At 42.6% G+C, this 16928-nt stretch overlaps 1 protein-coding gene across 2 annotated transcripts in view; it reads left to right on the top strand.

Moving 5' to 3' along the window:
* The window catches only part of LOC124003826 (terminal nucleotidyltransferase 4B-like), a 53842-nt gene that overhangs the window by 29202 nt on the left and 7712 nt on the right, over positions 1–16928 (top strand). For both annotated transcript variants that reach the window (XM_046312434.1, XM_046312442.1), the window contains exons 3-11: positions 3829–3875; positions 3975–4104; positions 4227–4334; positions 4474–4602; positions 6196–6409; positions 6889–7015; positions 14441–14544; positions 14691–14860; positions 15160–15307. In XM_046312434.1, the coding sequence (XP_046168390.1) occupies positions 3829–3875; positions 3975–4104; positions 4227–4334; positions 4474–4602; positions 6196–6409; positions 6889–7015; positions 14441–14544; positions 14691–14860; positions 15160–15307 (1177 nt within the window). The remainder of the gene's footprint in view (positions 1–3828; positions 3876–3974; positions 4105–4226; positions 4335–4473; positions 4603–6195; positions 6410–6888; positions 7016–14440; positions 14545–14690; positions 14861–15159; positions 15308–16928) is intronic.

The following is a 16928-nucleotide window of genomic DNA, read 5'->3' as shown; positions in this document are numbered from 1 at the left end:
GTTAGCGTAAATGCTCTGTCTTGCCCGATAGCATGTTTCAGTCCTATGGTGATGTTGATACACAGGCACCGGAGTCCATCTCTTCCAGGCCTGAACATCCAGCAGGTTTAAGTCTTGGCAGTTTACGTCAGGCAGTTCGGTCGACGGCTCAGGAAAGACTAAGGGAGAGACTTCTTGTTGTTTTTCATGCAGGCGTTGGTGGTGGTGGTTTGTGGGTTCCCAAATAGTCACGGTTGGGGTCTTGTTTTGGGAGTGCCCATCGTATGGTGATTCCGTCAAAGCATGGCTTGAGGTTACACCTACAGTGTTCTACCGGTTTCTTTGACTGCTCGTTTACATGGGATTTACCGAACTGCCGGACCTTCATCGGTACTGGGGTGCAAAGTCTATTCAGGGCTCTCTTGGGCTAGAGCTTTAATGTTGCGTAATCACTTCAAAGCTCTGTTGGCTGCTTTACACGTTGTGGATCCTGCCACTGAGGATAATGCAGATATGGACCACCTGAAACAGACCTGTAAAAAGCTGTAACAGCCAAAGCGAAGTGTTATGGCACTCATCTGATTTCGACTCATAGCAGAAATAGGCACTAGTAAAGGGACTCTGATGTAGCCCAGATGTTCATTAGTAAAGGGACTCGGATGTAGCCCAGATGTTCACTAGTAAAGGGACTCGGATGTAGCCCAGATGTTCACTAGTAAAGGGACTCGGATGTAGCCCAGATGTTCACTAGTAAAGGGACTTGGATGTAGCCCAGATGTTCACTAGTAAAGGACTCGGACTGTTCACTAGTAAAGGACTGTGTAGCCCAGATGTTCACTAGTAAAGGACTCGGATGTAGCCCAGATGTTCACTAGTAAAGGGACTCGGATGTAGCCCAGATGTTCACTAGTAAAGGGACTCGGATGTAGCCCAGATGTTCACTAGTAAAGGGACTCGGATGTAGCCCAGATGTTCACTAGTAAAGGGACTCGGATGTAGCCCAGATGTTCACTAGTAAAGGGACTCGGATGTAGCCCAGATGTTCACTAGTAAAGGGACTCGGATGTAGCCCAGATGTTCACTAGTAAAGGGACTCTCTTGCATGTTTCCTTTTCCTGCATGTTCCTTCACCTGCGTGTCCTTTCTTCCTTGGTTGTTTACCCTTTCTTTTCTGAGACATCCTGCATGCCAGCCTCCCTTTATGTTTCATTCATGATTCTAATGGCCTTGGGGATGTAAAGGACTTGTAAATTGTAATGAGTGTAAAATAATGTTGCGCTTTTGGAATTGTTCCTGTACTGATTATTTGTGTAATGGATTAAATGCTAGTTGAATGTAGAAATGGAAGTTGTAAAAGCTAATAATTATTGTTAAATGCCTTATTTGTTCATATTTTGTCATTCCAGTTCAATTCTGAAATGAATGTTGTGTTATGATTATGATAGCAGTTTTAAATGGCTTCATTTTCAGGTTTGAATGAGATAATGTATTCCGCTAAGATTATTCTTTCAATAAAGTTCTTGTTTTTTATTAATATTATATCACTTGTTTGTCTTTTCTTATCATATGTAAGACTAAATGCTAGTTGTAGTTTTTGGTGCAGATACAGTTGAAGTCGGAAGTTTACGTACTCTGGTTGGAGTCATTAACTCGTTTTTCAACCACTCAGCCAGTTTCTTGTTAACAAACTATAGCTTTGGCAAGTCGGTTAAGACATCTACTTTGTGCATGAAACAAGTAATTATTCCAACAATTGTTTACAGACAGATTATTTAACTTATAATTCACTGTATCACAATTCCAGTGGGTCAGAAGTTTAAATACACTAATTTGACTGTGCCTTTAAACAGCTTGGAAAATTCCAGAAAATGTCATGGCTTTAGAAGGTTCTGATAGGCTAATTGAGTCAATTGGAGGTGTACCTGTGGATGTATTTCAAGTCCTACCTTCAAACTCAGTGCCTCTTTGCTTGACATCATGGGAAAATCAAAAGAAATCTGCCAAGACCTCTGAAAAAAATTGTAGACCTCCACAAGTCTGGTTAATCTTTGGGAGCCATTTCCAAATGTCTGAAGGTTCCCTGTTCATCTGTACAAACAATAGTACGCAAGTATAAACACCATGGGATCATGCATCCGTCATACCCCTCAGGAAGGAGACGTGTTCTGTATCCTAGAGATTAACTTACTTGGTGTGAAAAGTGCAAATCAATCCCAGAACAGCAACGGACCTTGTGAAGATGCTGAGGAAACGGGTACAAAAGTTTCTATATCCACAGTTAAACGAGTCCTATATCGACATGTTTGTGGGGGTGCAAAATAGATTGCATCATGAGGCAGGAAGATTACGTGTATATATTGAAGCAACATCTCAAGACATCAGTCAGGAAGTTTAAGCTTGGTCGCAAATGGGTCTTCCAAGTGGACATAGAACCCAAGCATACTTCCAAAGTTGTGGCAAAATGGCTTAAGGACAACAAAGTCAAGGTATTGGAGTGGCCATCATAAAGCCCTGACCTCAATCCCATAGAAAATTTGTGGGTAGAACTGAAAAAGTGTGTGAGCAAGGATGCCTACAAACCTGATTCAGTTACACCAGCTCTGTCAGGAGGAGTGGGCTTAATTAATATAATAATAATAATTCACCCAACTTATTGTGGGAAGCTGGTGGAAGGCGTTTGACCCAAGTAAAACAATTGAAAGGCAATGCTACCAAATACTAATTGAGTGTATGTAAACTTCTGACCCACTGGGAATGTGATGAAAGAAATAAAAGCTGAAATTAATCACTCTCTACTATCATTCTGACATTTCATTTTATTAAAATAAAGTGGTGATCCAAAACTGACCTAAGACCTGGAATTTTGACCAGGATTAAATGTCAGGAATTGTGAAAAACTGAGTTTAAATGTATTTGTCTCAGGTGTATGTAAACTTCTGACTTCAACTGTATGTGTTTAATATACTATCCACATAAGAAAGTGTCTGATCACAGAACAGAATTTGAGAAAACACACCATTGGTCACTAAAACTTTGGTAAACCATTCACAGTAAAAATGTATTTCGATTTTTATTTTGGATCAATCCTTACAAAATAAGGACGACTCAAATTGCCAAGTTTTTCCTCGATCGTCATGAGAGAATTTTATAAATTGCAGTTGTTTTGGAGAAAAGCATTGATTTTTGTGTAAGATGCACATTTTCACAGGTGTTTTTTCTTGACTGATTTAAAGTTTGATTGAGGTGCTATTGTATATCATACCATTTGAACAAAATATTTTCCAGGTTTGAAAATTTGTAACATGTTTAAATATAAATGTTTGACCCCAGGAAATTATTCTAATTTATGCACAGAGGTCATGGTCCAGCAAAACAGAACATTCTGCTGGGCAGGAAATGGTTTTAATCTGCTATATGACAAATTAATCAGTGGTGCATTAGGATTTCTGATAAGTTTGAGGACAAAAACAAATTGCCCAACCTAATCGGATAGGGCAGAATGTGAATCTATCGCTCAGCTCACACACTACGTCATTCTCTGTCACACACACACACACTGAGCTCAGACAGATCCAGCTGAGCTCCATAAGCATTAGATATTAATTTAGAATGTCAAATGAATGTGTTAATGCAGCAATTGTTAGTGCATCGTATCAAACCGAATGGCATCAATTCGTTCCACTGATCAAATCGAATTGTTTCAAACTCGTTCTTGTATCTCAGCCCATGTATTTAGATGCACATCGATTCGTGCTTGGAAGGAGAGATGCACATCTCTAGTTGCTGTCATTGAGTTTTATATGCAATGTCACAATCTAATTTACTAATGCTGTGAACAATGCTTTGCAGGTTCAGGTATTTGGGAGTTTCAGCACAGGTCTCTATCTACCTACCAGGTAAGCTGTCCTTCCATTTCAAGTCATTTGAAAAGTTTTCATAACTGTTATATTCCACCTTGGCATGAGTTTGTGATAATGTGATTCTTTGTGTTGCAGTGACATTGACCTGGTGGTGTTTGGGAAGTTCAGGGAAGGAGACAGCCTCCCTCTGTGGAGGTTAGAAGAGGCCCTGAGGAAACACAAAGTGGTGGAGGAGAATTCTGTCAAAGTGCTGGACAAGGCCACGGTTGGTGTTTTGTGTTCTGTCTGTGGAGGAAAGCCTGTTAAGAGTGTGTGTGTGTGTATGTTGTGAACTTGGTAATAATTCCGTGTCTGTATGCCTGTCAAATCTGATCTCCTTGTCTTCAGGTGCCAATCATCAAACTGACAGACTCTCTCACGGAGGTCAAAGTTGACATCAGTTTCAACATGAAGAATGCTGTTAAAGCTGCTGCCCTCATTAAAGATTATAAAAAGGTACAATGCTCCCAGTGTGTGTGCTTGCACGCGCATACGTGTGTACGTACGTATTTGAGCTCATATCTGCATTCGAGCACAATTCTCCTAGTTTGAACTGTTGTTCTAATGTTCTCTCTCGCTCTCTCTCTCTCCTCAGAAATATCCTGTGCTTCCATACCTGGTGCTAGTCCTGAAACAGTTCTTATTACAAAGAGACATGAATGAAGTGTTTACAGGAGGAATCAGCTCCTACTGCCTCTTCCTCATCGCTGTCAGCTTCTTACAGGTGGGTCAGTGGCCTTCCTCTCTATACTGTATTCAGACCGTTTGCTATGAGACTCGAAATTGAGCTCAGGGGCATCCTGTTTCCATCGATCATCATTGATGTTTCTACAACTTGAACGGAGTCCACCGTTTGTAAATTCAATTGGTTGGACATGATTTGGAAAGTCACACACCTGTCTATATACAGTTGACAGTGCATGTCAGAGCAAGAACCAAGCCACGAGGTTGAAGGAATTCTCCGTAGAGCTCTGAGACAGGTTTGTGTCGAGGCACAGATCTAGGGAAGGGTACCAAAACATTTCTGCAGCATTGAAGGTCCCCAAGAACAACGTGGCCTCCATCATTCTTAAATGGAAGAAGGTTGGAACCACCAAGAATCTTCCTAGAGCTGGCTGCTCGGCCAAACTGAGCAATCGGGGGAGAAGGGCCTTGGTCAGGGAGGTGACCGAGAACCCGATGGTCACTCTGACAGAGCTCCAGAGTTCCTCTGTGGAGATGGGAGAATCATTCAGAAGGACAGTCGTCTCTGCAGCACTTCACCAATCAAGCCTGTATGGTAGAGTGACCAGACGGATGCCACTCCTCAGTAAAAGGCAGCCCGCTTGGAGTTTGCCAAAAGGCATCTAAAGGACTCTGACCATGAAAACAAGATTCTCAGGTCTGATGAGACCAAGATTGAACTCTTTGGCCTCAATGCCAAGCGTCATGTCTGGAGGAACCCTGGCACCATCCTTCCAGTGAAGCATGATGGTGGCAGCATGGGCATGTTTTTCAGCGGCAGGGACTGCGAGACTAGTTAGAATCGAGGGAAAGATGAACGGAGCAAAGTACAGAGATCCTTGATGAAAACCTGTTCCAGAGCGCTCAGGACCTCAGACTGGGGCGAAGGTTCACCTTCCAACAGAACAATGGCCCTAAGCACACAGCCAAGACACCGCAGGAGTGGTTCGGGACAAGTGTCTGAAGATCCTTCAGTCGCCCGGACAGAGCCCGAAGCCGATTGAACATCTCTGCAGAGACCTGAAAATAGCTGTGCAGTGTCGCTCCCTATTCAACCTGACAGAGCTTGAGAGAATCTGCAGAGAAGAATGGGAGAAACGCCCCAAATACAGGTGTGCCAAGCTTGTAGCATCATACCCAAGAAGACGCTGCCAAAGGTGCTTCAACAAAGTACTGAGTAAAGGGTCTGAATACTTATGTAAACGTGATATTGCGTTTTTTTTTTTTTTTTATACATTTGCAAAAATGTCAACCTGTCTTTGGGGTATTGATTGTATTTAATCCATTTGGAATAAGGCTGTAACGTACATTTTCTTTTTGAAAAAGTCAAGGGGTCTGAATACTTTCCTAATGCACTGTATCATAATTATTACACTCCCAATCTAGTATTCTAGTGAAATTATTATATGAAGGATTTTCTCTGCCTTTTCCCAACCATTGAGAGCAAGGAATAATTACTTCTGTACTATTGACTTAAACTTCATTGATCCCCAGAGGGGAAATTGAATTTGTCACCTGCAGTATAGTGTTCTTACTAATATGTGTTCTTAAGGTAGAAACAAGTTATAAGCTGTATTGTGTGTGTGTGTTTCAGCTCCATAGCAGAGAGGACGCCTGCAGTCCCAACGCCAACACTGGCGTCCTGCTCATAGAGTTCTTTGAGCTGTACGGACGCCATTTTAACTACCTGAAGACAGGGATCCGGATCAAAGACGGGGGCTGCTACCTCTCCAAAGACGAGGTGCAGAAGAGCATGCTGGATGGATACAGGCCATCCCTGCTCTACATCGAGGATCCACTGCAGCCAGGTGAGCCCTGGCTCACACACACACACACACCTTTAGTTTGTCTGAGATTGCTTACTACAGTGTTTCCCAAACTCGGTACTCGGGACCCCAAGGGGTGCACTTTTGAATTTTTTCCTAACATTACACAGCTGATTCAAATGTATAAAAGCTTGATGATTATTTTAATCAGCTGTGTAGTGCTAGGGCAAAAAAACAAAATGTGCACACCTTGGGTTCCGCGAACAGAGTTTGGGAAATCCTGGCTTGCTGCATACGGTAATCAAAATATGGTAGCAAGCTAGCTAGCTATGATGTCTCTGAAAAGTATGCATTCAATGAAAGTGTCTTGTGCTTCAGAGTTCTGCCATAACCATGACATCAGATGTAGTTGTTTTATAGAGATGTCTGAGAACTCTTATGGTAGGCCAGATGCAATAAGCAGCTGCCAAGTTTGTTTGTACCTGACCGTGAGCGTTTGGTGTTTGTCCTGTGTTTCCCAGGTAATGATGTGGGCCGTAGCTCGTACGGGGCCATGCAGGTGAAGCAGGTGTTTGACTATGCCTACATGGTGCTGAGCCACGCTGTGTCGCCCATCGCCAAGTACTACCCCAACAACCACAGCGAGAGGTACAGGGCAGGGCTGGGACTCATGGGGGAAGGTTACGGTCACATAATCAGTAGTGATGGCAGAAATAGACGATAGTTACATATCACAGTATTATTTTTGGACAATATTGGATCGATATTTGACTCCCATCCTATAGCTTGCTCTCAGTCTTCTTTTTAAATAGTGAGAAAAAATTTTCAGCACTTTTATTTCCCTGACTGATCAAAACGTGTATTATTATTATTTTTTTCAGTGAGGGTTTCAAATCAGACAGGCAATTATCTTCCAAAAGTACTTTGATCCACCACCCCCTCCCGACCAGAAAAAAAACTCTCCCCATACCACCCTTTCCATGTGGGCCTGAAAGTAAAGAAAGTAAAAATATATATAAAAATAGGTATATAATGTGCCTTCAGATAGTATTCACGCATGCGCATACCGATAGGTGAGTGAGTAGCTCTGTTTTGTACTGATTAAACTGTGGTTATATGTAGAAGCCAGACAAGAGTTCAACTTAAGTGTCTAAAATCACTAGATCAATATATCCTTAAGCAACTGGGCGCGAGTGAGTGGTCAGTTATGTACAACAGCGAACCAATCAGTTGGTAAAGCGATGAGGTGACAAGAGCCCAATGAGCCATTGTTTTCCTCAGAGGAAAAGATGAGGAACAATCTGGAGATGCAAATTAGAGTAATGAACAGCTAAAGGAAATCCAGAAAACATCGCTAAAATGCTCTCAATGCTCATCAAAACAAACTGTCACAATCTGTTGTTAAAAAAAAGATTTGCTCGAAAGGAAAGTGGAGTCTATTCATGTCATACATGTTTATACAAGGTTTGCGCATAAACGCCAGACATTGAAATTAGCCTTCTGGAAACAAGGTTGCAAACTTTAGGAGATGAACTGGAACAGAAAGAAAACAAAATTAGATGAAACATGGGAATTTTGTCCTTCCCGGAAGACGTGAACAAAGGAGACCTTTCCTGCTACGTGGTCAAACTGATATCAGAGGAGCTTGGCGTGGATGTATCACCAGAGGTTCTGGAACGATGCCATCGGATCAGTGTGAAACAGAAGAACGCTAAATACCCTTGCATAGCAATTTTCAAGCTGTGGAACTATCAGACCAAAGTCAACGTTCTGATGGCACAGGAGGAAAGGAGATCAAAATCCATGGCCAGTCCATTCGTCCAGGACCTGTCTGCTAAGCTGAGAAAGAAGCCACTGGAGGAAAAGGAATCAAGTCTCAACTTTGCTTCCCGGCAGTGCTGTGGGAATGGAAGGGAACACAAAAGCTGGAATTCACAAGCACCGACGAAGCCCTAAACCGTCTGAAAGAGACCTATCCAGTTGAAGGAAAGCCCACTACCCTGAGAGGACAAAGCGGGGAAAAGCAATAAGCACATACAGTGATGTCTAAAATCAACTTATCGTAAATTGAGACCATATTCTTTCCCATTTCCCCCAATACAACCTAAACTCTACTGTCCCCAAGCAACTGTTCTTCTCTAGGAAGTAATGATAGAAGTAATGATAGAAGTACCGATGCCAATGGACTACATGGACACAGAAAAGACAATACAAAAGACAACATTTAACACGTATGTCAATAATTGTTGTATGGACGTGTGTGTGATTGTGTGTGTGTGTCTGTGCATATGAATGGGAGGGTGAAGGAGGGTGAATATGAGGGTGGGAGAGAATGGGTAGGTGGATGCATAGGGTATATGTTGTATGTGAATAAAGGAGAATGGATAAGTCGATGGGTGTAAATGTGTCTGAGAAGAGGAGATGGGGAAAAGATGGGAGGGTGGGATAAACCTTCCCTGGACGCGTAAGGGAGGGCATAGATTCGGAGGTGGTGGGGCAAGGGTGTGTAAGGGTGAGCGGTTGGGACAAGCTTGGGTGGGGTAAAGGGGGGAGAGTTGGGAAAGGGCGGTGGAGAGGGAAGGGTTGGCTTGGGAGAGAGAGAAGGAAGGATTTAACTATACTACAATGTAATTTTTGAGAAATTAGCAGAGAATGTCGAGTCATTGTTATTCCTTGTTTGTCATTATAGCTAAGATTCAATGGTGGTTATTGGTGAGAGTGTAGAGGGGCTCTATCCATGGTATTGGGATGGGGTGACTGGGAGGGCATCAGACACTTCTCTGACGTATGTGTGGGGCTCTACTCATCCCACTTCGGCCTCTCGGTGGACCGCACTCTCCCCAAGTAGCCCCCCACCAGCCACTATACTTTTAATTTACAAGGTAATACAAACTGACCACAGTTCTTATGTGTCCGTGTTCCTCCAATGTATGTATGTACAATGACATAACCCAGTCTTCTGGATTGTTTTGTTACATTAGGAGAGGAGTTGGAGCTTGAAAGCCCTAAAACGGCATAGCGCCACAAAGTACAAAGAAGTACTTTGCTTTATGTTTCCTGTGTGTTCTCGGTTAAATGTCTGCTCAGCCCACATGCTCACACACTATATATGTAATGTATATAATAACTATGTATTCATACTATGACTATCCCATTCCATGGAAGGCCCACCGCCCTCCTATGACATGTCGGCTAAAATGTTTTATCTGGTTTGTCAATGATAGGGGGAACAGACAAGGTTGATTTTGATTCTATTCAAGTAAAGACCCCCAAAAAATCCAACTTATAACTTGGAAAGGTCTCGGGCTTCATGATAGGGAAAAAATCATATGGTTCTTGAACACTTAGAGATTGTCAGCTGTAGTAACAGCAGAGGTGTAGGCATCCTGATAAATATGAATACACCCTTTTTCCTCATATCCCAGCAAACGGACTAAGAAGGCCGTTTTTTGATGTTGAATTGTACATACATGGTGAAGAATACACATTGTTTTCATTGGAAGTGAGTAAATGTTTTACTCACGTTGGCCACGGTGAAGGAGAGCCCACAGGCTTTGGTAGCGGGCCGTGTCAGTGGCACTGTATTGTCCTCAAAGTGAGCAAAGAAGTTGTTTAATTTGTCTGGGAGCAAGCGTCGACGGGGCCGGTTTTCTTTTTGTAATCCGTGATTGACTGTAGACCCTGCCACATACGTCTCATGTTTGAGCTTTTGAATTGTCTACTTTGTCTCTATACTGGCACTTTGCTTGTTTGATTGCCTTGCGGAGGAAATACACTGGAGGGAATAGCTGCACTGTTTGTATTCGGTCATGTTTCCGGTCGCCTTGCCATGATTATAAAGCGGTGGTTCGCGCTTTGTTTTGCGCGAACGCTGCCATCAATAAACTTTCTGGTTAGGGGAAGTTTTAATAGTCACAGTGGGTACAACATCACAGATGCACTTGCTAATAAACTCTCACCGAGTCAGCGTATATGTCAATGTTATTGTCTGAGGCTACCCGGAACATATCCAAGTCCACGTGATCTAAGCAATCTTGAAGCGTGGAATCCGATTGGTGAGACCAGCGTTGGATAGACCTGAGCACGGGCTTTTCCTCTTTTAGTTTCTCTATAGGCTGGGAGCAACAAAATGGAGTCATGGTCAGATTTGCTGAAGGGAGGTTGGTGGGGGTGAAGACAGAATTTGTCTAGAACATTATAGTTTACACAGGTTCCACCACTGACATTCAACATTATGATGGGCTTGTGGTGATCGGGGCCGTGGTGATGACAATGCTGGCTCCTCATCTCGGCAAGGGACACACTTGTATGTGGACAATTGGCACAGCAGTCCCACACTCTTCTAGCATCTGCTCTCCAACAGGGGCCTGTGGCACAGTCAGGTCGAACAGGAAGGGGATGCGCCGGCATTCAGATGCAGAGAGGGGAGGTGGAGTTCAAGGAGAACGGTCAACAGCTCGCAGTAAAGTGGCATGACAAACGGGCCATGTCCTCTCCACTGTCAGCTACAGGGAAGGTGGATCACCCGACTGGAGTGAGAAAGATCAAACCAGATTGTGTGCTTGACTATAACCTCAAAATGGGGGCAGTGGATAAGGCAGACATGATAAACAGCTTTGTGAAATGCGCTCTGAAAACTACCAAGTGGTATAAGAAGATATTTTCCCATCTGATCGACACTGCTGCCCTCAATGGCCACATAGTTCACCGCCAACTGACAGGTGAGATGATTACTGAACAAGGTATTTTTTGTAATTGGATGTAGTTCACATACAGTTCCATTATGCAATTATAGTGACAGTGTCTCACCCACCTACCCACTGCCTCATCCTCTCCCTTTCCTCATCCTCCACACTCCCTCTCCCCCATAGGTAAAGTAATTACCTACCAAAAGTACAGAGAGAACCTAATGAGAGCGCTGCTGGAAGGAGCACCACACCCCTCGGCGCCCATCCACTAGGGGCTGTGCTGCTGCAGACAATCCCCTACGCCTCGCTGCACGGCATTTTCCCTACGAAGTCCCTCAAACTGCTACTCAAGGTAGTCGCACATGGAGGCACGACAAAGTTTGCCTGTCTGGCGCCAGGAGAAGGAAACCGAGGTTGAGAAAGTACATGTGCTCAGCTTGCGACACACCTCTGTGTTTCAACCATGCATTGGGGAGTATCATATGCTCAAGCACTATTGAGTACATCTGCAGCAATTAGTGACTGACTGACCTGACAGGTGACTTGACAGGTGACCTGCTATGATGCTATGCCTTTAGGGGTGGGGTGTGGAAATGCAGTTGTTGTTCAATCACTGCATGAATATGCAATATGGGTTATGCATTTTCTTAAGTTGTTGGCCTTTTGTGGAAGTTGTTTTTTCTCTTCTAGCAAAACAAGTTGTTGTTCAACCAGTCACCAATACTTCAATAAAATAGACGACTATTACATATAGGCCTATGTGTTTTCTTGCTTGGTTTTCATCCATTAAAACTGTTGAGGGTACGCTAGCATACAAAAGCTGTCCTCAATCTTCACCTCAAAAGATGTCCGTCTCCATTTATGACATTGGCAAATGATGTCCAATACGGTTTGTGTGTGTGGTTTTTGAAAGTACAGAATAAAGAGGAATGATTTTGTAATTAGTATACAATGTCAGGATATAGCAATACAATTACAAAGAAGTAAAAGTATTACAAGAAGTAACATAACACTGCTTTAAAAAAATAAAATAATAATACATCGTATTGACCAAATCCTAAATATGAGTTATAGAGCAGTAAGAAACGGTAGCTGTTGTGCTCCACAATTGTGCAGGGCAGGACAGCGCTATGCTAAACGGGTCGAATGAAAACCAACCATAGTCATAAGGCCAGGGTAGCTTCAAAAGGACAACACAAGCGAATACTTCTCTGACGCAATTATCATTTGTTTTACAGAGCTAATAGAAGAATGTAGCTGTAAGTCGCTCTGGATAAGAGCGTCTGCTAAATGACTTATATGTAAATGTAAATGTAGCTAGCTACGTGAGGACGATTGTGTATAACACCATAAAGGTTATGAAATAAGTAACGTTACCTCACGTGTCTGTAGTTATAAGGAATACACACAAATGATGCTCCTTACATACAGTGAGCTACAGTAGAAACGACATACAGAAACTATTATAACATAATAAGGCACTAATTTTGATAGAAACGCACACATGTCCAAAGTTATTATCATGTAGTAATGAAAACAACAATGAAGGCAATGCTGTCACCAGCTGGAAAATTCAGCTCCTTAAATGCCTAAAAAAATGTATTGTTTGTGAAAGTGAAATGCCCTACTTTTATACGAATTAATGAGGAGGCAGAACACTCCTCCATTCGAACGGTTAGAAAATAAAACAAGTTAGAAAAGCATTTGAAATTGACAAGTTGAAACAGCCTGTAAGTAAACGCAGGCAGCGCGCCTTAGTTTGAGGGCATGACACATTCCATGGCACATGGTTTATGAACTGATATGCAAAATTATTATACAAAATTCTTGCAACCAATGTTATATACAGTAACTGTCAAAAGTTTGGACATTCAAGGGTTTTTCTTTGACTATTTTCTACATTGTAGAATTTTCTATGTTGTAGAAAAATAGTGACGACATCAAAACTGTGAAATAACACATGGAATCATGTAGTAACTAAAAAAGTTTTAAACAAATGTAAATAAACTATATATTTGAGATTGTTCAAATAGCCACCCTTTGCCTTGATGACAGATTTGCACACGCTTGGCATTCTCTCAACAAGCTTCATGAGGTAGTCACCTGGAATGCATTTCAATTAACAGGTGTGCTTTTGTAAGTTCATTAGTGGAATTTCTTCCTTGATACATTTGAGCCGATCAATTATGCTTTGACAAGGTAGGGGGGTATACAGAAGATAAACTATTTGGTAAAAGATGAAGTCCATATTATGGCAAGAACAGCTCAAATAAGCAAGGAGAAACGTCAGTACATTACTTTAAGACATTAAGGTCAGTCAATACGAAACATTTCAAGAACTTTGAAAGTGCAGTCGCAACAACCTTCAAGCGCTATGATAAAACTGGGTCTCATGGGGACTGCCACAGGAAAGGAAGACCCAGAGTTACCTCTGCTCTAGAGGATACGTTCATTAGAGTTACCAGCCTCAGAAATTGCAGCCCAAAAAATGCTTCAGAGTTCAAGTAACAGACACATCTCAACATCAACTGTTCAGAGAAGACTGCGTCAATCAGGCCTTCATGGTCAAATTTCTGCGAAGAAACCACTACTAAAGGACACCAATAATAAGAAGAGACTTGCTTTGGCCAAGAAACACGAGCAATGGACATTAGACGGGTGAAAATCTGTTCTTTGGTCTGATGAGGTTAAATTTGATATTTTTGGTTCCAACCATCGTGTCTTCGTGAGGCAGATGATCTCCGCATGTGTGCTTCCCACTGTGAAGCATGGAGGAGGAGGTGTGGCGGTGCTTTGCTGGTGACACTGTCAGTGATTTATTTAGACTTCAAGGCACACTTAACCAGCTTGGCTACCACAGCATTCAGCAGCAATATGCCATCCCATCTGGTTTGGGCTTAGTGGGACTATCATTTGTTTTTCAACAGGACAATGACCCAAAATACACATCCAGGCCTTGTAAGGGCTATTTGCTATTTAGGATGAGTTGAACTGCAGAGTGAATGAAAAGCAGCCAAGTGCTCAGCATATGTGGGAACTCCTTCAAAACTGTTGGAATAGCTGGTTGAGAGATTTCCCAGAGTGTACAAAGCTGTCATCAAGGCAAAGGATGGCTACTTTGAAGAATCTAAAATATATTTTGCTTTGTTTAACACTTTTTTGGTTACTACATGATAGTATGTGTTATTTCATAGTTTTAAGGTCTTCATTATTATTCTACAATGCAGAAAATAATGAAAAACCCTTGAATGAGTTGGTGTGTCCAAACTTTTGACTGGTACTGTATATATTTTTTGTTACAATATTAAGTGGGGAAAAAGATTGCACATGTACATGTGTCCCCTTTTCCAACCTGTGGTAACATTGTTTGTTGTGTGTCCTGCAGTATACTGGGCAGAATAATCCGGGTGACTCAGGAAGTGGCAGAATACAGGGACTGGATCACCATGAAGTGGGCTGATCTATCACTGAACTCCCTGACCTTAAACGGTAAGGAGATGAGACATTTTAAAGCCCATTTTATATAATTGATTTTTAATAGATTTTCACAGTTATCCAGTCCAAGTACAACACTATATCAAAACAGTGTAAACTTGTCTTGCCCCACATTTCTTACTGTTTCCCCTATGTCACAGGAAATGATGTCACGTTGCTGGTGGAGCCTCAGCAGACGTACGAATGCAACAACAATCTCTCTGAGGAAGGGGTGGAATCACCAAGCTCCTCCTCTCCTCCTCCTTCCTCTCCATCCTCCTCTTCATCATCCTCCTCGCCGCAGTCTTCATCAGCTAGCTCCAGCGATGCTGTGGGTGCCTTGTGAAACCGAACGTGTTCTCTCCACACACTTTGCACCTTAAAAACCAGGGGCTGTATGTGTCAAGTGATACTCTGAGATGCTTAATACCTACAGCCCCAGTGCTGACCTTTCCTTAGCAACTATGATGTAAAATCTCTAAAGATAGACTAACTATTAGTTAGAAAAATATTTTAGAGCTATCAGAAAGGTCCCTAAGGCAATCTACCCTTTCATGTGTTAGAAGTTTGAGATACCTGTCGTTAAACTGTATTTTGCCCATGTTTGATTGGATGGTCTGAACCCTCCAGGATTCGGACGGAAGCCCCTGTAAAACGGTGTTGCCGCGTGGCAGGCGGGGCTTATCCGCACACAGAGCTGCCCCCCCAAGGATTGACCAATCACAGGGCTACAAGTTCCTCTTCCGGAAGCCACGTGAGCCACTCGAACAAGAGCAAGGTAGGTGACTAACTCTAGCATTGCTCACCAACCGGTCGGTCGCGATCGACTGCTCGATCTCCAAGGCATCCGTAATCGATCACCAAACGTTTCTGTAAAAAACAGCGATAAAACCTTGCATTCCTATTTTATTTTATTTTCCGATCAGCTCTGTTGGCGGTAGGTGCACTTGATTTAGCAGTCCTAGTGCCAGGAAGGTAAAAGTGTTCCCATTTTGAATAATTTCATGTGTCTGACGGTGGAGCTTACCCTGCAGGCCTACCGTGGCCAATCCGATAGCTCAGATCACTGTGTCTGCACAGTTTCCTCAAGCCATTTGTTGTAAAAAGAAGCCTCTAGTGCACAGCAAATTGAGACTGAGATTTCCAGACTTGACTAGAGAGATTCAATGAATACAGCAAAGAGCTGCTGTTTTTTCAAATTAATTTCATGTGTAAGTTGTTATCCAGCACCGTCATCTTGCTCAACACTTTTTTATAAGCCATAGAATGTGTGTTCTTCGTACTTTCACTCATGCTACAACCAGTACTGCAGCTGCAATGAGTGAGTATAGCAAAGTGTTTCGATAAGCTTGCGTTGTTATTATTCGAGGCAGAGGATTGTCTTTTTTTAGTATCAAGAAATATTTTACTTTCTCTGTTCATAAGAGTAGCAACTTGACTTGCTGCACGATTCCGAAATAATGCAGTGCGACTTGAGTTTCGCCATCAGCTGGAAGACTTTGTCTCGGTGAGAGCGGAGGTACGGTGAGTCGGGTGAGAGGCCGTTATTCTCCTCTCTCCCTCTCCTCAGACTGACCATCAGATGCAGGCCATCACACCAGTCAAAAAAAAAAAAAAAAGCTAAGGCCTGTTATATTCAGTGAAGTGCCCTTTTAATATAGGCCACATGGAAAATTAAATAAATCAGACTGGCTAAAAGGCCAAAATTCAACACCATTTGTGACTTCTAGGAAGACAACACTTAACCCTGACATTTCTACACGTTCTCTTTGCCAGTCAACTTCGGTACAACATACACTCTCGTGACTTCGGTTGAAGGATCTACAATGAAATCTGTGCCTCGCTGGAAGCCAACCTTCCACAGGTGATAAGCGTGAGGCTTGGGTTCATTCCTTCAATTATGCCGCTCTTCACCTCTGTTAACAGGAACAATTCACGCTACACAAACAAACAATTGGAACTCGAGACTGTCTTTTCGTTGCGCCAACTGAACTGTCCCTTAGTGTTAGAGCATGATCTCCCACTGGATGTCGTGGGCTGAAGTTTGTATGGTTCTAATAAGTTTCCTAATCACAATCAATTAGTTAATCTTCTAATTGCTTGGCCTGGTTTTAGCAGTAAGTAAAGATGGCTAATGCCACTGAAACGACGAAGGCAAACAAGCTGGGTTTGGTTTCACGAACATGCCCCCAATGAATAGAAAGATACTCACGTTTGTTGTCTTGTATGTCTCGGCTCGGTGCATGATCTGGCTGCCCTCATTCAAATCAGTTTGTATGTGAGACTAGGGGATGTCTGGCACTGTTCCCCTACTAGTCCGCGGTCCAGGTTCTGTTGACAATCGTGTTGCATTCTTTAGGGACCTTGGTGTTTCCGATAGTGACATTCTCTTCCGGATG

Source organism: Oncorhynchus gorbuscha, linkage group LG02 (assembly GCF_021184085.1).
Source record: "Oncorhynchus gorbuscha isolate QuinsamMale2020 ecotype Even-year linkage group LG02, OgorEven_v1.0, whole genome shotgun sequence".
In the NCBI taxonomy this organism is placed as follows: Eukaryota; Metazoa; Chordata; class Actinopteri; order Salmoniformes; family Salmonidae; genus Oncorhynchus; species Oncorhynchus gorbuscha.
This window is presented reverse-complemented; position numbering and strand designations above follow the sequence as displayed.